General features: G+C 37.6%; 1 protein-coding gene across 7 annotated transcripts in view; it reads left to right on the top strand.

Annotated features, from left to right (window-relative positions):
* The first annotated feature begins 213 nt into the window (after positions 1 to 213).
* Positions 214 to 24,920, top strand: part of MINDY3 (MINDY lysine 48 deubiquitinase 3) — a 57,788-nt gene continuing 33,081 nt past the window's right edge. Inside the window, exons 1-10 of one of the 7 annotated variants that reach the window (XM_054814102.1) lie at positions 385 to 522; positions 1,135 to 1,222; positions 4,110 to 4,203; positions 9,120 to 9,199; positions 11,319 to 11,376; positions 11,840 to 12,013; positions 15,725 to 15,776; positions 18,188 to 18,302; positions 18,776 to 18,849; positions 19,312 to 19,391. In XM_054814102.1, the coding sequence (XP_054670077.1) occupies positions 1,205 to 1,222; positions 4,110 to 4,203; positions 9,120 to 9,199; positions 11,319 to 11,376; positions 11,840 to 12,013; positions 15,725 to 15,776; positions 18,188 to 18,302; positions 18,776 to 18,849; positions 19,312 to 19,391 (745 nt within the window). In that variant the 5' untranslated portion in view covers positions 385 to 522; positions 1,135 to 1,204. Of the gene's footprint in view, positions 523 to 1,134; positions 1,223 to 1,299; positions 3,586 to 4,109; positions 4,204 to 9,119; positions 9,200 to 11,318; positions 11,377 to 11,823; positions 12,014 to 15,724; positions 15,777 to 18,187; positions 18,303 to 18,775; positions 18,850 to 19,311; positions 19,392 to 24,920 lie in introns of those variants that run through there. The other 6 variants (XM_054814099.1, XM_054814101.1, XM_054814100.1 and 3 more) reach the window with 6 other exon arrangements.

Raw genomic sequence — 24,920 nt, 5'->3', positions numbered from 1 at the left:
GGCAGGGCGGAGCGGAGCGGAGCGAAGGGGCACGGCGCTCCTCACTCGCTGCCAGGCGCCGCTACGCCCTCAGCCAACGCCTCCCTAAAGAGCAACGGTGAGCGCACGGCTGCGGAACGGCACGTACGCCGAGCGCCAAACCGCCGCGCCTCACGTCGCCTGCCCCCCACTTCCGGCGCCCGCGGAAGCACCAGGGTCTGCTGGGGAGGCGGAAAGAGGACGCCAAGCATGCGCAGCTCCGCGAGGCGCCCGGCGAGGCCCCGCCCCCGCGCGCGAGCGCTCCGCCTAGCCCCGCCCTCCCGCCGGCACGGCACGGCCCGGCGCGGCCCGGCCCCTCCCCTGCGCAGGGGCAGCGGCTGCCACAGCCGCCTCCGCCGCCTGGAGACGCCTCGCCCGCCCGGCCCCAGGGCCGCCGCCGTCCCGTCATGTCCGAGGCGGGTCAGGAGCTTGTCCACCTGGTGTGGGGCAAGAAAGCCGGGCCCCGCGGGCTGGCCGACACCATCTTCTGCCGCTGGGCGCAAGGTACCTGCGTGCGCCGTGCCCCGGTCCCGCTCCCCGCCCGGCCCTTCCCTCGCCTCGGTGCCTGCCCGGCCTTCTCACCCGCGGACTCTTCCCCGGCCCGCCCCGCCGTCCTCGGCCCACCTGCCCGGACACACCCACAGCTCTCCCTGCCGCCCCCGCGAGGCTCCGCGGCGCCTGTCTGTCCGTGTCCGTGTGTCTGCGAGGGGAGGGAGGCGCCGCTCCGGGGGGCAGGGGCCCCGCCGCGCGTCTGCGGACGGGGACGGCGGCAGCTGTTTGCTTTCGTGTTCCTGTGTCACCGGCAACTCAGCGTGTGGCCCACGGGAAAAATGATGCAGCAGTTTCATTTGCTAAATAATATTTTTTTGCAGCTTGGTCATCTTCTGCCACAAATCTTCAAAGGAACTTAAAAGCTTAGGGAAGGAAGTTATTTCTTAAATATATTTCAACAGCATCTTGTACCATTATTTTACACAGCTTGTGGAAACGTGAACATAAGTTGTCGTGTCCCCCCCCCCCCTTTTTTTTTTCCAAAGAACATGGGAGTCACAAATAGACTTATCAAAAGTAGGGACAGGCTTGGGACAGAGACCCAGAGATTTTTTTTTTTTAAAGGGGTTCTTTGGCGATTGAAGCAGGTGCATACCATCTTTAGGATGTGGCAAGAGATAAAGCAACAGTGACCATGGAACCTGGAGTATTTGTAAGATCTTTTTTTCCATATTTAAGTTATGCAACCTACACATAGTTTCTTCTTTATGGAGACTTTCTGGTATTGTTTCAAAACTGCAATTGCAAGGTGTAGAACAGAGACTTACCGATAAAAAAGATATGCGAGAAATCAGTCTGTGTAGCAGTCTTGGCTGAAAGAAGGGAGTAATACCTTTCTCTATAACTTACTATGGGCTTTGAAGAATTTTAGTAATGGTTATGAAGATCATAATATCCCTCCCCGCACCTCTAATTCCTGGAGAAGGTTCATAACTGATAGTGGAATTTATAGATTATTTTTTTTTTAATGCATTCAGGTCTCAGGACAAAGTTGGCTGAAACAAAAGGATGTTCCCAGTTCCTTGTTCTTCTGTTCTCTGTTCCTTGTTCTTTTTTTTTAACATGAGTTTTGTCATCTGCATAGTTTCAGTAGATGCATGTGTGATGTTGATGTGAGAGCTGCACAGCTTCTCCCCTGTCGCAGGACAGAGAGTGCATTACCAGACTCTTACATCTTTTTCCCTAGGTTAATCTGTGTTCAGATAATTTACTGAGAAATATTTGGGGAAAAAATGCCAAATTCCTTCTTAAGTTCTAGAATTTAAGCAGGTCTAGTAAAGCCATTACTTTTCCTAGTGAATTGATTAATTTTACTGAAATATAATTACTTTCTGAAATCTCTCGAGTTTTGGTAGAGTGTTGCTGTTTCAGTACAAGGTTTTTGCAAAGTCAGAAAAAAGAGTTGGTGTTAAAAAGCTTAATTATTTCTTTAACTGGCAATGTTAGATTACTGAAATTGACATTTTCGAGATAGTTTGTATAGGAAATTTTAGCAGTTTCAAAATTTATTGAAGTGTGTGTTGTAATGTTCCAAACATGCGATCTTGTGAAAGATTGATGGAAAAGGCCCCCCATGTTCTTGGTGGCTCCTGGAAAGGAGCTTTTATTTCCTATCTGTCTTTAGGGAAAATCCTGTAACTATACTGTGCAGTATACCTGTTCTCTTTTCTATATCCTCTTTAATATAATCAATTTTGTGTAGTAAAAACACATGACAATAAGTTAATGTGTTGTTTGGAGGTCTTGTGGTGGGAATCAGAAAAGTCAGTTTCAGTCCCTTATGTTGTGTAGCAGCATAATACATTTACCCAACTTTCAGTTTCTATTTTGTTGAAAAAGTTCTGCACCATTTACCTACTGCAAAGGAGTCTTGCCAACACTGACTTATTGAGGTTCAAAAAACCTCAAACATAAAAATCAAGCTTTAGTATTTCCAAAGACTTCAAAGTTTAAAAGATAGACCCTTGTTTCACATCATATGTGCAGAAAATATCAAAGAAGTATAAATGATGCTTGTTTAAACAACTGGTTTGGTGTTGAGGTTTTTTTGTGGTTTATTGGTGGGTTTTTTCAAGAGTAGTGCCAACACTGCTATTTATTTCAGATACTTTCTGAATGTTGTCTGATCCTTTCTCAAACCCTTTGGAAGTTAAGAACTATAATTTACGTTTAGAAAGAAAAGTAGAAAGTAGGAACGGTATTGAGGAATGTAAGACTCGAACCAGTCAGTTTCTCAGTAAAGATAGCAGTGTTCCGGGAATCCTTGTCATGCACCAAATTTGTTAACCATCATATTTGCTTGGTCAAAACTGCAGACAGCCTGATCTGCAGGCAGTTAACAGAGCTGACCTAGCTAACGTGGATATGTTGTTTGAAGTTAGTGACAGTAATTTCCTGTTTGCTGCATTGGCAATTTAAATATATTGTTTTGATTCCTGACTTAACAAGGGCATGGCTGCAAAGCTGTTGTTGCAGTTGGGGGGTGTTGGTTTTTTTTATAGAAATTTTTTTCTTTATGATTGCAGCAGAATTTGCAGTTTGAACCTTGTGAATCCCAGAATCCTCAAAGTCGACACAGAGGAATGTAGTGCAAAGGCTCAGTCTACATTTTGGTGTTTCCTGGCATAGATATGATGACTTGGGAAGGAGTTGGGAGGAGGACTAAACCCTAAAGAAACATGCCCATGTTAGGAGTGATTTTCTTCATGGATCCAAGAGACGAATTCCATTCATAAAGCCACTCTTCAGATCAGCCCTAAGGCATGCAGCATCAGGTCTACACAACTATGAATGTCTGGCAGGTTTGAGTGCAGCATCCTTTCAGAATTAACTAAGCTGGTTTCTCACTGGTCTTTGGATAGAAAGATATGGGACAGTCTTTTCAAAATGACTATTTAACTTGAAAAGCATAGCGTGAAGGTATTAATACTACAGTTCACATTTATGTGTATAATGTACAATGTAAAAAGGTCCATTTTATCTGGATCCTCTTCTAGCTTCCAGGTTGAGAGCTGGGTGAGTAGACTGACAATTTTCCTTTTCTTTCTCCCCTGTTCTTTCCAGGTTTCCTTTTTTTACGTGCCTGGCACTCTGTTTCTGGTCTAGAATGTTTAAACATCACCAAATTGGCTTTTATTACCTCCTTGGTTGAGGAGCTAGATTCTATAGTATTGTTTTTAAGTCACCGGAGCTGTAATATTGTTAGATCATGATCAAGTCAGGGTTACTAGGAAATAATATTTTTACCAGACAAGCAGATACATTTTGAACAAAAGGAATATGCTTGCCATTCTTCAAAGTCTTATATAGAAGTAGCAATTTGAAAAGTGTTCGTCTAAGTTTAATAATGTTTAATTCATTTGGGTGATGGGAGAGAAATAGTTGTCAGTATCTATGTAGGTGGTTTTTTCATGTTTTGATGACCATGATCTATAGAATATATGCATTTGTCTGCTTTCCATTTCTTTGAGATCCATATTACTCAGTGTAAACAGTTAATCAGGAAGAAAAGAAAAGCATTTTTCATTTAATATTCACAGTTAGGGTATAGTCAAGTGTGGATTGTACAAACAGCTGGAGGAAGCGGTTACACCTATTGGCCCATCTCTGCCTACTTGTTGCTGCTTGTCTGCCGTAAGTATCACCTCTTCAAATCTTTTGGTGGAACTGCTTTTGAAGCTTCTGCTTTACTGATACCAGTCATGCTTAGCAAAGTAAACCTTGGTGAATGGTCTTCAAGTCATGATCTGTGGACTGCTATTAAGGCATCTGTGAAAACTAAGTAAGAAGTCAGAAGCCAAACCTGCTGCCAGGAATTTGCACATAGTGTGGAAAAAATATTGAGGTCTTCAAACAAAAAAGTACTGATGACTACCAACTGAGAGCTTCTATTTAAGTGGAAGTTGTTGCTTCAATTTAAGTAGATATTGCTAACTCTGCAAGTAGGAAGTGGTCTTTCTTGCTAACACAAGCAATACTACTATTAAATGTGAGACAGCAGTAGCTTTTGGAAAAGCAGCATGGACACGCTGCTAAGAGCTACCTAATAGCCTTCTAAGGGAAGAATTTCTGTTCTCAATTTTATACTGGTAGACTTTTTTCTTCTTTCCTCCCTTGGAGTGGCATGTTGGTTTTGGGATAGTGGTACTGTCTTTACAGACAAAACAACCACATCTTGCTGTTTTAGACAGACTGTCAAATCCCTTTCTGTTGTATATGAGATTTAAGTGTTCATTTCATGTACTTCCGTAATGCAGAGTTGTCTGAAAATAATGAATTCATTCTGAAGAACACAAAACCTCTTGTGAAGTTTGCTGAATGAAAAGTTAGGCTTTGGGGCAGAAACACAGTTTTTTTGAGGGACTGTCCGTGTCATTATGTGTAAGTAAGAGCCCTTTCAGCACTGTTAAACTGAAAGGAGAATGGAAGATACCATTCACTGTGAAAAAACGGTGTGTGAACATGTAAGTTAAGTTGTTAAGAAGAGTGTGTTTTCTGGCTAATGGGCATGGTGGCTAATGTAGTTGGAATACACATGGAGCAGTAAGAATTCGAAAAGCCCTGTAACACAATTGTCTAAATAATTAGTGAACCCTAAAATTCTTTGCTGCTGCGTGGGCCCAAAAAGGAATATCTGAAAAGACATTGTCCTTACCTTAAGAAAGTAAACGGTGCTAGTGAGTTCATTCCTTACTCTGGATAAGGCTGACAGGCTTAAAGATAATAAAAGGTCTTGAGGAGTGCTCACGTAGAAGGCTCTTACCATGGTACAGATTCAGAAGCTTCAGTCAAAATTCAGAAGTTTCATGGAGCTGGATTTTTGGGGTTTTTTTACAAAGGTGTGAAAAAAGACAGACATGTTGGAATCTTACCTTGTTTTCTGGTAGCTTGTTGCCCAGTTCAGTGGTAGCCTACCAGGTAATCTGGATACTTTACTCAAACCCTTCCAGGACATCCTGGCTCTTTATCCACAACCCATTAAGTGAAATTTTGTTGGTATTGCTGTAGTAAATGCTCCTTTCTTTTTGTGTGGGGGGAAAAGTTGTTCTGTTTGTTGGGGTTTTTTACCCACAGAAAATTTCAAAAGTTTCATTTTACTATAAAAATACAATTTGAAAACATTGAAGCCATATCCAAAATGTGTCTATCATTCTACTCTTAGCTCTACAGAAAGGATGAAACATTAAGTCATGTTATAAACCTTGTACTTGGGTAATAATGGATTATTCTAGTGTTTCTGTCAGGCAGTTCTTGTATCCCGAAAGAGAAAAAGAAATACAGTTCCATGGTGAGAGGCTGGCTCAGCAGAGAACAAGACAAAAAAGTGAATCGCACAGCATCTTTGTAGCTAAATTTGATCAGAGATAGAGCAAGTTGGGTTTTTTTCTAATGTGGCTAATGTTGCATGTGCTTTAGCTACTCCCCTTGTTTCTTTCATTCAGCTAGAATTGGTTCTTGGACAGAGTGAAAACACTGAAAGTATACAGCATCCTTTGTAAAATCATAGAATCACAGAATTGTTTAGGTTGGAAAAGACCTTTAAGATCAAAGTGACAGTGTTAATAATGTCTAGTGTCTTGGATGTTAAAAAAATGCATTTTTTAGAAATAGGCAAATAATAAAAAGATGCAGGAAAACAGTGGGGTGGTCATAATAGAGGAATTAATGGGTTTTGTAGTGCTTTGGACCATAATGTGGTGTATTAGATGAAAGATAAGACTAGGTAACTAAGTCATACCTTCATTTTGGCAAACTCTGTGGAGAAGAGCTAAGAATTAGGTGTAAGAAAAGAAACATGGGCCTTGTTCAATGCTAAGTTTAGGGGAAATAAGGATAATAAAACTTTGTTTTGTGTGATTAATAGTGGACAAAGGATATAAAGACAGATTTGGGAATATCATAGTAACCATAACTCAGAATATTGGGCAATACACTGATTAGCAACAGGAATCTAGATCTACTCTCCCCCACCTCCTCCCATGACAGAAAGGTTAAAGCAGTAGAGCAGTAGTGATGTTGAAAAAATGGGTTCATTGGAGCATTTAATAGGGTTATAAATGACAAGGAAGATGAATGATAATTGTACTATTTTATGTTGCTTATAGGTAAATGATGATAATTATACTCATGGATAGAAGGCAGGCAGATTAATTAAAAAGAAAAAGATGATTTTGGCTGCATCACATCTATTTTGCTCTTGAAATTTTATCGAGTGAAAAGAGCTGTGTGATAGATATGACTGCTTAAGAGTGAGAGTAAGTAGAAATTAGTCTGGATCAGAGCTGCTGGTCTTAGTTGGTAGCTTAAAGGGTGGCCAGGCCGTTCATATGAATCATAAGAGAGTGGGATTGATGAGTGTTTATAGAGATTACCCAAAACATGATTATTGTGGAGGGCAAAAAAAGGCAAGTAGATGCGATTGCAGGCTGAAGTAGACTTCAACCCAGCTGGACTTCTGACTGCTGGTTTCTGAAATTTCACCTGAGCCAACTTCAAATTTTGTAGAAGTTTTAAAAAAGAGAGCAAGACCAAAATCACTGATTTTTTTTTTCTTAGCTTTTAAAACCTTCATGTTTATTAAGCATTAAGCAGCATGTACGTAAAAAGAAATGAAGTGGTTTTTTAGATATTACATATGTTTTTTCCTGTGGTTGTATTTGTCAAATTCTGTGTAATATCAATTTTGCATTGTCTATCTCAAATTTGTATTCACTCCAGTGGATCACACTCTGTTTTCTTTATTTTTAGGAAGCAATTTTGAAAAATAGGGTAGGATTAATCTGAGACAGTTCATGCTTTCTATAAGAAGCCTGAAGAATGTGAAACAAATTCAGGATTTCTTAAATGTGGTTTAATGGTACCACATCCAAGTATGTTGTTTTTCTGCAGTGGCTAAATCATTAAAACAACTAAAAAAAAACCTATTGTTGCAGTGTGCTTAGATGGCATGCAGTAGCGCTTCAAAGTAGAGGAAGACTTACCTTTTAATATGATAAGCCTGCACAAGCTAATTCACAAAGTTCAAAGGACTGGTGATATTTCTTATTAGGGCGTGTTAACAGGGGAGTGAAATGACACTAGTGCAAACTGTGTTTGAAATATGGATTAATGGAATTTTGTTGCTGTGTTAGGTGATGCCGGATCTAAGTATGTAGGCATGACATGTATCTGGGTTTTGTTTATAAAATACATCTTTGTTATGCATATTTGCATGTTCAGTTAAAAAACACCCTAGACCCTTGCTGTCAGATACAGGGGAAACCCTGTTTTTTAAAGAACTGCAGCTACATCGATCCATTTTTAAAAAATTCTCCCATTATTGTTGAACAACTATCATTTCTGTGATGAAATATGGCCTACAAATTATGCAGCAGTCCTCTTGTGCTGCTTGGGATGCTGTACCTGTCATGCAGTAGTGTGGAAGTCTGCACTGGGGGATGCATTTCCCCAGTTCAAATTGACATCCAGGGGTTAGGGATGCTTCTGATATGGCAGCATGTAGTGTTACGGAATTGGGAAAGGGAGAAATTGTGGGAAAGAAATGTTGAATATTCTTTCCACTGAGACTGACGCTGCTGAGAAAATACGCATGTGTATCCCCATTGCCCTTGCCCCCACTTTCTTGCGCTTGCTGGTTAGTTGCTGACTACGGTTGCATGGTTTCTAGATTACATTGAACTATAGTCACTTCAGCATAATCTTATCAGCACTTAATAATGCAAAATACCTTTCACTGTAAGTGAGTTATCATGTGTGAGCTTCATCAAGGTATATGTATATGCATTCATTTATGAGAAATGCAAGCTATAAATCACCATATCTTGAAGACAAGTTTAAGGGTAAGGTGGTAACAAACAATTTTGCAGTCATTGCTCTAGCATTTGCTCTACTATGTGACTGTAAAATAATTCTGAAAAACAAATGCCTTAAAGATGGAGGGGGGAAGATAAGTGATCTTGCATTGTAGTAGATATAGTCTATCTGAACACCATTAAGAGGCTTGCTTGAGTGGTTACAAGTGAATATTTGAGCTACTCAGCATATTTCAGTCTTAATAGGAAGCAGTGATAGGCCAAAAATGAGATCAGTGGGAGCTGTACTGTGCCCTTCATAGGGAATAGAAATATATTATGTGTTCAGAGAAGGTCCGAAGATGATTTTTTTTTTAACATGTGAGACAGAATATTCTCACTTGTGAACAAATTTTAATTGATTTATAAGAAATAAACCATAATAAAATAAAAACTATGGTTTAAATATCCATGCCCTAGTGACAGTTTTACTTTTAAAATCCTTTTGCTTTTTTAAAACCCTAGCTGTTGGCCCTTTGTGGTTATGATTTCAGTGCTGAGATAAATAATTTCTGTACTCTCACCTGTATTCATGACTCTTTTTTCTTCTGTCGCATGGTCAGGGGAGAAAAAGTCTTGGAAACCTATCTAATCTTTAAAGGTGAATAAATCAGGTGTCGTTTCTGTTAGGGAAGGAGTATACATAAACATGTGCCTGTTTACTTATTTCACTAAATAAAGTCTTTTTTCATTTGACAGGATTTGTCTTTAGTGAATCTGAATCAACTGCATTAGAACAATTTGAAGGTGGCCCTTGTGCAGTGATTGCACCTGTACAGGTAAGATGGATTTTTTATAGGAATGGTTTAAAATTAGTAAGCCCAAAATTTATTATTTTCTCTATATACATGGAACTAAAATTAATATAAAAATTATTGCAGATCAGTTGTATTTTGATTTCATAATTATAGTGTGGAGGAGACAAAAAATGCAGTTAAAAGGCAGAGATGAGCTGATTTTGAGCTATAATTTTGCAGAAGTGGATTTGTTTGAGGAAGTGCAGCAGGTTGATCCAAGCAGAGGTAACTTTAAAGTGGGGAATGCAGGATAAAAGGGAGAGGTAAAAGATCAAATATAAATGTAATCCTAGTCCTTTCTCATCTCTCAAATTCCCTGCCCTTGAGAAGGGTAATATCTGTCACAGTGGCTGCTTTCACAAACTGTATTAGAAATATTTGAAGTAATCGATTTTCAAACCTAACAAGGTTTGCTATGTAAGAAAAGGAGAAATATTATACTTTCCAAGTCCTAGTTAGCAGAATAATTGAAGTATGTCAGATGAATATATTATATTCTGTATAGTTGTTCAGGATTTCACTTGTGCTTCAGATAGGCTCAACCAACTGTGACTGTGAGGTTTTGGTTTCTTACTCTATTGTATCTTGTAGGCTATGTGCATACTCTTTGAAATGCTGTTTCTAGGGCAATTCTGACTGCTGTGTAGATATATGACCTGTAGGCTGGATCCGTTCTGCTAGAGCAGTTTGTCTACGATTGCTTTTCATTCTCTTAGAAGCATCCTATAGAGACAGGCAGACATTGAGTCATGAGCCAGATTACTTTTTCTGGTAACCTGGTCTTGACTCCTCTTACACACAGATCGAATTCTGCAGGTCTGAGTTGAGGCCTTGTCCAGTGATAAGGGACATATTAAAGTCCTGTGGCAGAGTTAATCTGATCGTGAACTGGAAGGTATCTGGGTCAGACAACTGACAGCGTGGAATTATTTGCATCTCTGGTGTGTGTCGTGTGATAGTCAGAAACCTCTGTTGTGGTTTCCTCAAGATACTCTAAACTCTGATCCCACTAAAAGAGTTGTACTGTAGGAAGCACCACTACTTGTTTACCTTGTGAACAGTCAATAGAAATATATTTTATTATGAATTGCACTCTGTTACATGGTTCTGCCTAGTTCTGTGGTCTTAAAACAGATGTGTCTGGTCTCTGATGTTAGAATTCCAAGTCTTTTATTTGGGAGGAGTGGAGAGAGTAAAGAATAGGACCAACCGGCTCCTTAAAGGCAGTGCCAAGTCTTTACTGTACCAAATGTTCTTATAGGCAGTGTTTTTCCAGACTTACATGTAGTTCAACTTCCTTGAAATTAAGTAGTTAAAGCATGTTTAAAAGTGAGCTGAGTGCCAGCAAGGGAAGGAGGAAGGGATTAAACAGATCTTGCAGTGCCTACTGCTGCTGTGAATTACTAAGAAAGGTGTGTGAAAGACCTGTGATGGGAGAACAGGGTGAGTCTGTCAGGGAAGAAGTGAAAGTTGAAGCAGCTATTTTTAAGGTGCTGCAAATACCTAAAACAGGATCTAATAGAGTAATTGGAAAGACCAAGACACTGCTTCCCAAATTTTGTTCTTTTATTGTTTCTTCTCTGACTTAGAGCATACTTTTTTTTAATTGCAACATTAGGGTTGCAAAACAAAGCAGGGATATGGAGATGCGTAGGGGTTTTTTTTAAATCTGATCTGTGAATTATGACTTGCAATGGTTAAAAGAGGTGGCATTTTTAACTAAAGGAGTTTGTCTGAGTGACTAGAGTTGTCTTGTGCTACTCATCAGTTATATTGCAGAATATTTCTGCCTCCATTACTGCAGTCCCGTGAGTCTGGAGATGTTTATGTAAATATGCACTCTGTATTTGAAGTGTACTTGAGGTTCAAACTCAGTAATGTTGAACGTAGGTGTGAGGCCACCTTTGTAGTTAGTTTGAATGGGAAAAATCAGTAAACATTGCAGGCTCAGGGTCTCCTACTAAACGATAACCAGCTTGAAACCCTTCTAGTAACATGCAAAAATGCTTTGGTACAGAGCTTGTGACATCATGTAAAAGTTGGTGTTGTCTTTTAATATTATTGTTGTATTTTAATATTATTTTATGCTTTAATAACAAAGGCATTCCTTTTGAAGAGGCTTTTTACCAGTGAAAAGTCTACTTGGAGAGACTGTCCAGGTACTGAGACCTTTTTTTTTCCTCTTTATTTTTTCCATTTTTGACCTTTGTGTAAAGTATGTCCTAGTACAAAGAATTTAAAATATTTTACACTTTCTTTTTGTTTAACTATGTTCCCATGCCATTTAATGAGGCATACAGTATGTATACTACATGTATCTCAACTCCCATTTGTGAGGTCTATGCTTGTCTACAGTACTTATGTGTTTTATAAATATTTGATAAAAATCTATTATTAGGGAAGGGAATGAATTAGAAATGATATTAAAACACATTTTTCTAAAGACAGCTTTATAATTCTTTGGTCCAGTATAGTCAAACAGCAATTAACATTAATAGTTAATAAGATAAAAGTAATAAACTCAATTATTTAGGTAACTTTAATGTATGAAAAAGATACTGGTAGCTTATATAAGATACTGATTAGCAGCAATTGAACTCATGTAGGTTTCTGGTCTTTCAGAAGACGAACAGAAGAACCTTCTCTGTAATACATTATGTGATATTTTGGAAATGGCTTGCTCTGATAATTCTGAGTCGTACTCTCTGGCAATGTGGATAAGAGGAAAAACAACTGAAGAAACTGCTAGTATTTCTGAAAGTCCTGCAGAATCTAGTCGTCAAGAGGAACAACCTTGTAAGATGTATTTCTATATTAAATTACCCATCGCTTAGTGAAGTATTATGTTGTTTTTGAGGGGCCACTGCCTTTTATTATTACATGGATAGGGTTTTCGCCTTTGTGATTCCATTAGCAAAAGACAGATTTTTGTCTGTCGTAATTAGAGGCATTGATCCTTTTTGTCGAAAGGAGTGTGCTATCACTGGAGTTCTAACGTACATGTTTCTCTTGAATTTAAGCAATTTCCATAATCTTTTTCACCTGAGTTTAGTAATTTATTGGGACCTGATGTGTCTTTAATTTGGAAAAATCTACATGCTTCCTAAAGCTGGAGGAATATTTTTAACTTGTCACTTGTTGCTTATTTCAGAAGAGCTTTTGTAGGAAATCTTGCAAAAATTTCTGTTCTAGAATATTCTGGATCCTCTGTTATGGAGAAGTAGCCTTTTTATCTTTCTTTGATTCTATGCAGTACCAAAACAGCTTAGTTAAATCACCTTCTAGTAGATTAACAGAATTTGTTTGTAGGTTACAATTTTTCATTTACTTTCTTTTTGCAAATGTCTCAATTCCTTAATTAGTTACTGACATCAAGGATGTGGTGAACATCATCTGTTGCACTAAGATACAGGGCATCCAGTCGTATCTAACTGCTGCGGAGCCAGTGACGTGGAAAGTTTATCTGTGCACCATTGAGATGTGTATTTATTAATTTTTTAGTAGGAGATATCTAACATGTTAAAAGATAAGCTTCTTTTTCTTTTAGTTTTTGTTCCCAATGTGTCCCTTAAGAAGTATGAAAAACTCTTCACAATGAGAACATGCTTATAAAGATGCCATCTTTTGATGGAAGGAATATGTTATTCGGCAGTTTGTGGCATAACTACAAAGTAAGAATTGTACAAGTAGATTTATACATGCACAGCTAGTTATAGCAATTAGTAGTGCTGGAGCTCTTTATGTTACGAGTCATCTTCATCTGCTTCTATCAAATGCTCCATGAGCGGGTTTTTTTTTAATTAAGAAAAACTATTAGATAGAAAGTTGTATCTACAACTTTTCTTTTTTTTAAAAAAAGAAAAAAGAATCTTCCTTTGCAAGATAATAATAAGGCAGTTGTAACTGTGAAATTCCTAATTTCTGTGGATTTTCCAGTTAATTCTGAAACTTGCTCATATCATGAGCATGAAGTTTCCTTTGAAGAGAAAGTGAAGCAGAGCCTAGTTATCAATAGGCTTTTACTGTCCTGTTTATTAATGTATTGCCTTATTCTAAAGAACTTTTAATTGTAGAAAATGTTCAGCAGAAAGTCTTTTTAAACACACACTTGATTAATAATTACTCTAACACTTAATGAACTAATCCATTCTATTAAATATCTACATTTTTCATATTTCTGTACAAGTCTACAAGTTCTGCCTGACTTGTCCTTAGTAGCACAGAATGTGCTTAGGATGAGCAGGATACATTTACCATGAACACACTGCTTTTGTCATGAGCAACGTTAATCTCTTTCATTGTTCATACTCTACGTTCCCTGCTAGACGCTGAATGTACCTCTTGTACGTACTCTACAGTTCAAACAGTATTTTACCTTATATGTATAATGCAATACACTTCCTGGTGTAAGATATATTTGTTAGGGGGTTTTGTTTGGTTTGTTGGTTGTTGGGTTTTTTTCCTTTTCTGTCCTGCTATTTAACTATAGACCAGCTTCTTGCCTGGTTAGGCTTGGGACAAAGATGTGGAGAAGAAAGTATTGTTAATAATGCAGAGTTCTGTTATTGCTAGTGCAAAGGAATAAATTTATTTCTTGCTTGGTGACTGTAATCAATAAAAATAGAAGCAGGCATTGTCATAGTTGGTGGGACTTAAGAGATGGGTTGTGTGCATGGCGGAGCATTACAGATACAATTCCACATGACAGGCTACTCCTTTTTGGGAATTGAATATGGGAATGTATTTACAATAAAGCCACGAAGTGTGATTAGACACAGCATGATAATCATTTTAAAGAGGTGCTATACAATTGTATTTCTCATATGGCTCATGTTCTATTGCTGTTCCTTCTTTTCCTCTCCACTAAGCCCTGTCTTTATTTAGCCTTGTTTGGGTTATGTATAGCTACACTTCTCTTTAGGATTTCTACTTTTTTCCCTTTGTTTCTAATAGTAGTTCTCTCACCATTTCACTCTGTTCTGTAGTAACAGAATGAAACTGCCTATCATCCTGCTGTGTGAACAAAAGGTGGATTCGAGCACACTTACTGAATGCAATAGCATTTTTCATCTGCTTTTGTGGTGTATACCAGTGACTTGTTGTTGGCCATGCGTTGGCTGTAGTAGTGCAAGTTCCCAGGTTCAAAGACTGCTTTATATGATTTAGTCCCTCTAACCTTTGGCTTACAAAAATGTGTTCTTGGAGCAGGGTTAGTTCCTGTAGCATTTTCTGCAATTTAGATTCATTGTTTAATATTTTTTAAAAATATCTTAAAAATACAATTTCTTAAGTCTAGTTTTGCTCTTGGTAACCTAATTTTGGCAATCCCTTGTAGTTTTCCAAAAGACAAAAACTTAAGACTACTGCTGCCTGATTTATGAAGTAGAAAATGGAAGTATTCTGTTGCTGGAGAATCGGTTGTATTTGCACATAGGCAAATCAAGTGCATCTTTCAAAATAAAATCGGAAAGGGCATAAAAAGCCCTTTCTGGAACTCTTGTGGGAAGAATTGATCAGTAGTGTTAGCCTTAACGGCTTCAAGGCTTTGATGAATTGTATGCAGTCAAACGCAGTGGCTAGATGACCAGACATTATTTAAATATTCAGCATTAAGTGGCCTTTGTCAGAAAGCAGATCTATCTATTTTGTATATTATTCTACTAGCAGGAAGATAAAGTCCTTATGGCCATAGAGGGCACTAAAGACTGCTGCAGCCTTAATATTTGAATGCCTGTAGAATTTGATAATTACACAACTGGAGAGTATAACTTCCTGTTGGTAAAAGAAAATTTAATCTTAGAAGTTCATTTCATCTCCTTGGTTTGGAAATGTTGTGAGGGGAACAAAGGTATAAAGCCTGTGTTGAACTTGGGAAGACACTAATGCTGTATTTTTTTTCTGTCTTGGACATGACACATTTGAAAGGCTATTTATCCATTATTAAAAGAAAACCATGAGAATTTATTTAAAAACAAGATGTATAACACTGTAGACTAATTCTACTCATTTGTTTGTAATTAAACATTAAAAGGGGAGAAAAACCAACAAAATTTCAGTATCAGAAATGTATATTTGAAGAAAAAATACAGCTTACCTACATTGATGAAATGATCCAAATAATCATGCTTGCTTTTCTAGGAAATAATACTTCTTGTTGACCTGCAAAATTATATCTATACTATGCATATGCTTGATGACTTTGTGACAGCCACGTTTTGTACAAAATCAACAGCTTAGTATTTGACAAATATTTTCAAGTCTACATACTCCAGTGGCTTTGTGCTTTTAATAAATTCATTAGTCCAAATAGAAATGTTCTCACTAATCTGTATGGTGGAATCTTAATGTTGCGGTAAATTAGTTTATACTAATCAGTTAAATTTAAATGTCAAGGAAGGATTAAAAATTAAAAATATAATTAAAGCTTGAAAGTATACTAGCTTGCTGTGTGTATCTTGTGTCATTTTTTTGCCATGTGTAGTGCTGAAAAGTGTCTCTTGTGTATAGCTGCCTTGGCTGTCGAAGAGCTTGGCTTTGAGCGATTTCATGCATTAATTCAGTAAGTAATATGTTGGAACATTTAAAATACAATATTTTGAAGTTACGCTAATATTCACAGCCCTGAAAGGGATATTTTGAGGAACTTTTTGTGTTACACATCAGGTTAAGCTTGGATTTCTAGTTTTGGTTTGGGGGTTTTGGTGTTTTTTCTTTGCATTTTACCATTTAAAATGGAATGTTATTTTGAGCATAAGCAGTAGGCTTTAAAATGAAACTGGAGCAATATAATGTGCAAAATTGGCTGAATAACTTGTGCATTTCAAGTATGTGAACACAGCTAATTAAGATTCACGTTTAAGTTAAAGATGTTAATCCTCAATTTTTTATACACAGTCTTCACAGGTGATTCTATCTGAAATACTTGTGAGATAGATATATAGATATAGATATAGATATAAAAAATCGTCATAGAATGGTTTGGGTTGGAAGGGACCACAAAGCTCATCTAGTTCCAACCCCCCGCTGCTACGGGGAGGGACACCCTCCACTAGATCAAGTTGCCCAAAGCCCCCTCCCACCTGGCCTTGAACACTTCCAGGGAGGGGGCATCCACAACTGTTCCAGTGCCTCACCACCCTCACAGTGAAGAATTTCTTCCTAATATCTAGTCTAAATCTATCCTCTTTCAGCTTAAGGCCATTACCGCTCATCGCTACATGCCCTTGTAACCAGTTCCTCTCCAGCTTTCCTGTAGGCCCCCTTCAGGTACTGGAAAGCTGGTCTAAGATCTCCTGGGAGCCTTCTCTTCTCCAGGCTGAACAACCCCAACTCTCTCAGCCTGTCCTCATAGGAGAGGTGCTCCAGCCCTCTGATCATCTTCATGGCCCTTCTCTGAACTTGCTCCAACAGCTCCATGTCCTTATGTTGGGGGCCCCAGAGCTGAACACAATAGTCATCTAGTATTTTTCCTGACTTGAGACAAAATGAGAAACATCTATAAAAATGTTTCATATACAAGACTGATTTTTGTTTCATGTGTTAAACATTGTTCTCTTTTTGGGGTGTAAATACAGAGCTTACAGTTCTAGTGAGCTTACATTTAGAAGTAACAGCCTTTTATTTTAAGTTCTAATTGTTATACAAACAAATCCCCAAAGAGGAAATAAAGAGCAACAGAATTTCAAAAAACACTTGAGATGGAAAATGTTAGTAATTAGAACTTAAATAACTATGGCTTGTTATATCAGTAGTGATTATAGTTTGTTCTTTAAACCCATTGTCATATAAGGAAAGGAGAGGAGAATATAAATTTTTTGTAACCTTATCTGATCAAAACACTAATGTTCTCTTCCTTCTTCCACCTCATCCCCTCCCCATCCCCCCGTCCCGTCCCCCATCCCCCGGTCTTTGGACTTGTGGTACCCACTTCAGTTTTTCTCAGTCGTTCTCACTGGAAGTGAACACTCTGGCATACGCCTTTAGAGCGAGCTGAGTGATGGATTTCAGAACTGACTTTGCCTTGCATACCTAGTATACTCTATTCATAATGAAAGGTAGTTTAAAAATCTCAAGTGTTAGCCAGAGTAAACCCGTCTATGGATATATTTTTGCAGACGTTTGTTTCTCTTTTTTAAAAAGACTTACTAAAAGCATGCAAGAAATCAAAAAGAAAATAATATACCTATGTTTGGGTAAGATAAGCAGAGAGGGTAATTAATTTGAATTACTCCATGAAAACTAATATTTGTGTTCTGAAGAGCAGGATTTAGCTCTAAATATCCCAAGAAATAGAAAGTGTATTACTGCACTGGAATCTTGATGGATGTCTTCCTTTCCTCTGCTTTTATTTTACATTTTTTTCTTTTTAAACATACGATCACCTGGTATTACCTTATCATCCAGGCAGCAACCCTATTACACAACCAGATAGTTTCCCAACTGTTAATGTACCACTCGTGGTTTTGAACATTTTGATTTTTCCAAAGCTAGAGTCTAACAAAATCAGATTCTCATGGGAAATGTAATAATTACATTGTAAGCCTGAAAGATAGTCTTATGTGGTTAAGTGGAAGTATTGTTTTCCTTCACTGTTTATGGACTGAGTGTTTTTCAGAACACTATATAATGCAACAGTGTTTTATTGAATTACTGGTTCAAGCCACTCAACTCTTTCAAAAGTGTATATAACTTTATAGTTAGTGTTTGCATATAAAAACTATGTTCATTTTTTGCACATTGCTCCAGAATTATTTGTCTTCTGGTGGGTAAATACTTATGACTCTATGGCAGTTATAGTAACTCCAGAACAGCTGCTGTGTCATTCTGTATATAACACCAGTTTTACTCTGCTTTTACTTGGACATTTTCATGTTAGGTATTAATAGTTCTTGTTTGTGGTTTGTGGCATTATTCGAATGCTTCATCTGAATACATTTTCCTCTCCTGTTGATTTTTTTTTTTTTCCTTTAGCAAACGAGCATTCAAAAGTTTCCCTGAACTGAAGGATGCAGTTTGGGATCAATATTCAGTGTGGACAAACAGATTTGGAGTATTGCTCTTTCTGTATTCTGTGATACTGACAAAGGTTTGTGGGTTGGTCGATATTTTTTGTGTGTGTTTTGTTTCTTTGTTAAGAGAAAGCTTGATCATATAACCCTTTTTCTGTAAAAGGTGAACACTAAACTCAACTGATAAACTAAGTCAAATCTAGATAAATGGATGAAGTGGTATCTTCATGTTGCAATACATTTCCAGCATAAAAACTTGAAAAGTTCAGTTGGTTTTTTGGCGTTTGTTTGTTTGTTTGTTTGTTTGTTTGTTTCTTTCTTTCTTTCTTTCTTTCTTTCTTTCTTTCTTTTCTGATCTGGGAGAATTACAGATTTTAGAAACATCATTCCTTGTATATCCCTAGCATCTATTATCAAGGTAAAGAAGTGTGTTTAGATATCAACTCATGTAAAAACATCAGCCTCCTAATGTTTTACTATTGCGTTCTGTTGTTGTAAATGTTGCAATTCATTTCTTTAGAAAGCAAAAATGTTTGTAATTTTTCTGCAGGGTATTGAAAACATAAAAAATGAAATTGAAGATGCAAGTGAGCCATTGATAGATCCTGTTTACGGTCATGGAAGGTAAGCTGCAAAATATGGTTGCTACCACTTAATATGGATTAGTGGGCTAATTTTTTATGTTTCTGTAACTGATACTCTTTTAGGAAGTTAGTGACATTACAACAAAGATTCAATTATAACTTTATAATAGCTAAAAGCAATGCTCAACATAGTGTGCCTCTTTCACTGCTTACTCCATTTAGTGCATCAGTCCTGAGGAAACATTTCTGTTACTGCTGAATTTTCAGGGGAATAATTCTCAAATTCAGGGCTATGTTTTTATATCAAGTTGTTGGTTGAAAGAGTGGAGATCATATTATTGTCACTGAATTACAAATAGATGCTAATTAAAGGAATATAGTTAAAGGATGTCTGCTTAGCTGGCCGGGTAATAGAATATTTTTTTCATTTGTTAGCAAGAACCGCTTTTTCAGAAATAAATTGTATGTCCCTTTTAATAGGCTATTTCTTTCTGTTATATAGCCAAAGTTTGATTAACCTCCTGTTGACGGGGCATGCTGTTTCTAATGTGTGGGATGGAGACAGAGAATGTTCAGGAATGAGTAAGTTGATTCTAGTTTATGCTTCTTTATAATTTTTACGTACTATGAGATGCTTACCTACAGATTTGGAATATGCTCTATTTCTGTTTTGATACTCTCCTTGTTTACTGTCCTTTGATTTAAGCAGACCTCAAAAGGAAATAAAACATACATGCCCAAAATATCTGATGTTAATATCAGTGAATACAGGATTGTCAGGTACAGGTTGAAATTATAAGGTACTTGATGACCTGGATGATGGAAGGGAGTGTAGTCTCTGCAAGTTGGGAAGGTTGGTCGATACACCAGAGACAGGACCACTATTCAGAGCAGCACATTGGGCTAGAGAAATGGACTGACAGAAACCTCATAAAAGTCACCTAAGTCCTGCATCTGGGATGGAATAACCCCCTGCAACTGCACAGGGCAGCGCTGGCTGGCTAGGAAGCAGCTTTGCAGAAAAGGACCTGAGGTCCTTGTGGGCAGTGAGGTGCACATGAGTCATCAGTATGCTCTTCTGGCAAAGGCGGCCAGCTGCATCTTGGGCTACATTAGGAGGATGATAGCCAGCAGGTGGAGGGAAATGATGGCTCTTTCACTCTCTCTGGCACTTGTGGGACCATTTCTGGAGTGGTGTGTCCAGTTTTGGGCTCCCCAGTACAGGAAAGGCATAGTGGAGTGAGTCCAGTGGAGGGCCATTGAGATGATTAGGGGGCTTTTATGGTTTTTTGCATTTAATCTTACAGAGAAGATGATCTGCAAGCTGGAACACTTTGAATTCTGAAAGTGTTCACATCGTCTCTCCCACTGCTACAAAGTCCATCTCAGGTTCATCAGCATGGTTTTTACAAGGATTTTTCATCATCTAAGTCATCGCTGAAAATACTTACTTGGACTGAGGTTCAAGACAGATCCATAAAAGACCTGAATCAAAATGCTCTGGTTTGACAACGAACAAGCAGTATAATCCCCTTTGAGACTTTTTAGACTTTCACTTGATTATGATTCCATACAGGCTGTACTTCAGCATCAGGCTTACAGAATGTCATTTGGGTATTGTATCTAGCTCTTCTTCTGTTTGGTAGACTTCTTATCAGGGCGTTCAGGTTGGGTTATTGCAGTCTATTATTGATGAGCCTATACTGGCTGCTTTTTTTTTCTTTTTTTGTCCTTCCTAGTGCGTGCAAATTAATTACTGATTTGTCTCAAGACCCTTTGGAGGTTAAAATCATCCTTTCTCCTGTGTTTTTCCTCTAGCTTTTTTGTTGTTTTTGTTAGGGTAAGTACCCTATTTTCCCTTTTCTAGTCTCCTGACAGCTCCTTTATCTTTGATACATAAGGTAATCATTAATGGTTCAGAGACTTACTTTGTGTAGCTACTTACATGTTATATAGTGAATTTCATTAGGATCTGCAAGCTTGAACACATATTTACAGGGTTTTAGCCAATTTTGTTCTTTTTTTACAGCTGACAATGTTATCTCATTGTTAATCTTCTTGAGTATAAGACATCATTTACCTTTTTGTGAGTTAAAGACAGCTTTGAATACTTGTGTTTTCTCTGTATCATTTTATTTTGTGTTTTATCAGGCAATTCCTATCCTGATTCATGCTGCGTGTATAGAACACTGTTGTCACTTATCCATCCCTTTCTACCTGAAATTTGTTGAATTAGCCTTCCTGGTTTTACCCATATGTTCTCTTCAGTATTTTTAAGTTTCTCCTTTTGATTTTTTAGATCATGATTTCTCAATCTGAATTGTTAGGTTATGATCAATCAATCTGAATTGTTCTTGCAACTTTCCTTTACATTGGGATAATTTGCTGTTCTGCCATTTAATACATCTTTTTTTGAAATTTTGCAGTTCATTCCCTCATTTGTCTTTCACATTATCTTTCTGTTAGACCTTATTCACTAGTTATCCAAGTTGGAATTTTTTTCTTTTCTGAGAATACTGAACTTTCTTTGCACACAGTAATATTCAATGTTTAGGTTCTCAAGTCAATTCTGCCCTGAAAATGCAGAACTGAAACTCCCATAGAAACATCTGGCTCTTTTTGGGGGGAGAGGAGGAGAAGAAAATAATCATTAGTACATCTTAAGAATCTGGTGATGTGTGTCCTGTTAGTTTTTCACCAGTCAAGTAATTGGCCCTAACTCCTGTTGGGAGCCCATTTTTTTTTAAGTCCTTGAGATAATTACAGTCAAAGCCAGCTTATTCACTGTGTTATGTCTATAGTCAGTATCTATACAAAGTGATTTCTGTAGTCTATCAAAAAGAAGGATGAAGAGCAGCCTGTACTGTTCACAACTTCTTAGGCAAGACAAAATTTTGGATACGTTGTCACATTTCCTTTATCTATCAATCCTTTTTGTCATCTCTTCTTTTCTCCTTCAATCATTTCTCGTGTATTTTGACTCTCTGGCTATAGCCTTCAGCTTCCTTTCTGCCAATGCTAGGAGTTTCTCATGTAGAAGGGTTGTAGGTGTCAAAATAACAACAACTGAATGTGTTTGGTGACTATTTTCTGAAGTCACCTTTATGTATGTTTTTCTGGTTTGGTTAGTGGTTGCTTGCCTTAAATTCCTCTCGTCAAACGACAAGTTGTAAGGTTTGACATTAGCATTGTACAGAGTTGATTGCCAGTGCTGCTTGATTTTTCCATGTGTAAACAAAATGGAAAGAGATTTCAGGTACTTCTGTGATTAGGTGTAATCAGTAGGTGACCTTCTGAAACTGAGGGGCAGGAAAGGTGTCCCTGGGAATGGGGGAGAGGATGTGCTGAAGAGCGGCAGAAGGCAATTGATGTGATGTGGTTCGTCACGACGTATTTGCAGGGGCAGCAATGAAGCAACAGTGAGAAGGTTCAGCTGCAATGCAGGGACAGGAAAAATACTAGACAGGTGATACTATTATCATAAGCAAGCACATTTACTAAATTGAATTTTCAAAATGACACTTGCCTTACATTTTTATTCAGAAGTTATGTAAAGCCACTTTACCTCTTGTTCAACTATTTAGATAAGCAATTTTTAATAAGTAAATCTTTAAAATTATTTTAAAACCATTTTACTGTCAGTAATTTTATCAGTGACAAAGAACATACTGAATTACAAACTTGAGGAATTACCAGGTAGTTTGCAGATTATACTCAGAGCTCTGACTCTCACAGTATTGCACATTTTCCAAATAGGGTAGGAGTTATTAACTGGAATTGTTCTTGGCCACCATCGGTACACATACCAGTGAAATGATCACTCTTCTCTGACTATCCACATATTCCCCTTTAAACCTTTCTTCTTATTCTAATCTCTTGCTGGTTATCCACAGTAGGAAGATATGAGGAGGTAGATCCTCCCACCCCGCCTTTTTTAAAGACTGTCATTCTTACATGAAGTGTAACAAGTTAATATGAATACAAATAATGCTGTAATTGCTTTTTCCAAGTAGTGCCAAGAATGTGTGGTGTTTCATGTTGTCACTAGGTGGCGATATTCTGATACGGTTGGTAACAATATCATGACAATTTAAAACCAACACTAGTTTGGGCCTCACTTTCTTTTGAAGGCTCCCGTTTTCTCTCTTTTTAGAAATTTGAGTACTTTGCAGAAGTACTTTTTAAAAAAGGAGAACCTAACTTTCTGACAAGAGGCATACATATTCATTTTCTTAGATGATCCTTGATGTTATCAGATCTCTTCCAGGAGTGTTTTTTCTTTCTGTGGTGTGAGGATAGTCACAGGGATGAGCTTTGTTTTAGGGCAGCTAGTCTCCTGTTGTTTCTGCGTAAGTCATCTGAGAGTGATTTTTGCTTTTGTGTGTGTCTTCTCTGCTGGAGGCATGGGTAGACCAGTGACTGCAGGCTAAAGTTAACCTAATAGCTTTCACATACGCTATCATGCAGCTTGACTACTAGCTATTCAGGATATTCACACTGTGTGGCTACTGTCATAGCCAGGATTCCAGCACTCTTTAGTTATCAGTCAGAGTTCTCATCTAATTATCTGTCAAGGGAACAAAATAGTTAATAATCTCATTATTTTTTTTCTGAATCGTTTTCTGAATAGTAAATATTATTTATATGTGACTTTGCTGTTCTAAGCGTCAACACTTAGATCTGAAGCCTTTGTTTAGCAGACTGAACTTTACATGATTTTTGTTAATGATTTTTAAGAAATACATGTGATGTGTTAAAATTATTTCTTTAATGTCCTGTTGCTTACTTCTGCCATTAATTTCTCTTCATTGCACATATAAACATGCTATTTCTGAGCACTAGCTATTCCCTAGTTTGAAGGATCCTTCACTTTTTTTTTTTAATTGGGCTAGGTCTCTTGCCCTCAGCTCAAAGAAAGGATGAATTGTCTCAGCATATGTAAATTTATAGCAAGGCAGCTATAAGTCAGTGAGGTAATGGGGTTCTACAGAGTATTATCTATGCACCTCTGCATGTTTTAATTCCAAGCAAGTTTGAAGGTAATGCTTGAAAACAGAGTTTCAGATGAAAGAATTCTGCACTGCAGAGAGAGCCTTTTAATATGTACAGCTGACAAGTCTAAGGAAGGAGTTGCACTTCCAGGCCACAAAGGTAGTTAACAAGCTAGTGTTTTTGAGTTTTTTGGAGGTTTTTTGGGGGGTTGTGGTTTTGGGGGTTTTTTTGCTTAACAGTAGAGGACAAAGTTAAACCATTACTATAACTGTTCTGCATTGTTGCAAAACTCAGAGAGGTAAACTTGAAGTTGGTGAAGGAAGCGTGGCATACCATGCCTAGTGCTTTGAGTTATAATGAAATGCAGAGTTGATTTCTGGAAGTCCAGAAATCTTTTAAATTTGGAACAGTTTCTTTCACTTGCTATGGTTCTGAGGCTTTAGCCCATGGATAAAGATGTCGTAGTTTTATGCTATTGTACTTGAATGATCAATGTTAAAAAATGTAGTTGAGAATTATTGCATGTAGTTGAGAATTAGTGCTTTAGAAGGAACTTTCAAATACAAAAAATGAAAAAAAGAAATACAGATCTTTTTAAATTGATCATGGTGTGTGTTCCCATGTGTATTTGCAGGATCAGGTATGTGCTGCTCTTTGTTTAGACAGTATTTAGGGACGTAGCACAGCTGTTTCAAGTAGACAGTACTTGCACTGTTGAGATGGTGTAGATGTAAGTCCAGAGCTTCTTCAAATCCTTATGATTATAACTAGTTTCTAAGTCTGAATTTTGAAATGCTTTCTCATTCTTTATTAGAGGGCCTCTAATAAGGCTCTGTAAGTGCTCTTCCAATCAGTAGTACATAAATATGTCAGCTATTCCTGACTGCTGTGTGTGTTTGAGAGCTGTATGATACATTAAATGGAAGTACAGAAAATCAAATTGAGTGAATGCTTTCTTTCCTACTAACAAAATTATTATTTGCAAAATTATATTTTATTATTCAGAATGTGAAATGATTGAGATAAATATAACCAGGGAATTCTTAAGAAAAAAAAACCCACAAAAAAACCCCCAAAACAAAAAACAAGAAAGAAAAAATATTTATATGCATATATACG

Source organism: Grus americana, chromosome 2 (assembly GCF_028858705.1).
Source record: "Grus americana isolate bGruAme1 chromosome 2, bGruAme1.mat, whole genome shotgun sequence".
In the NCBI taxonomy this organism is placed as follows: domain Eukaryota; kingdom Metazoa; phylum Chordata; class Aves; order Gruiformes; family Gruidae; genus Grus; species Grus americana.
The sequence above is the reverse complement of the archived record's forward strand: the minus strand, read 5'-3'. Positions and strand labels throughout refer to the sequence as shown.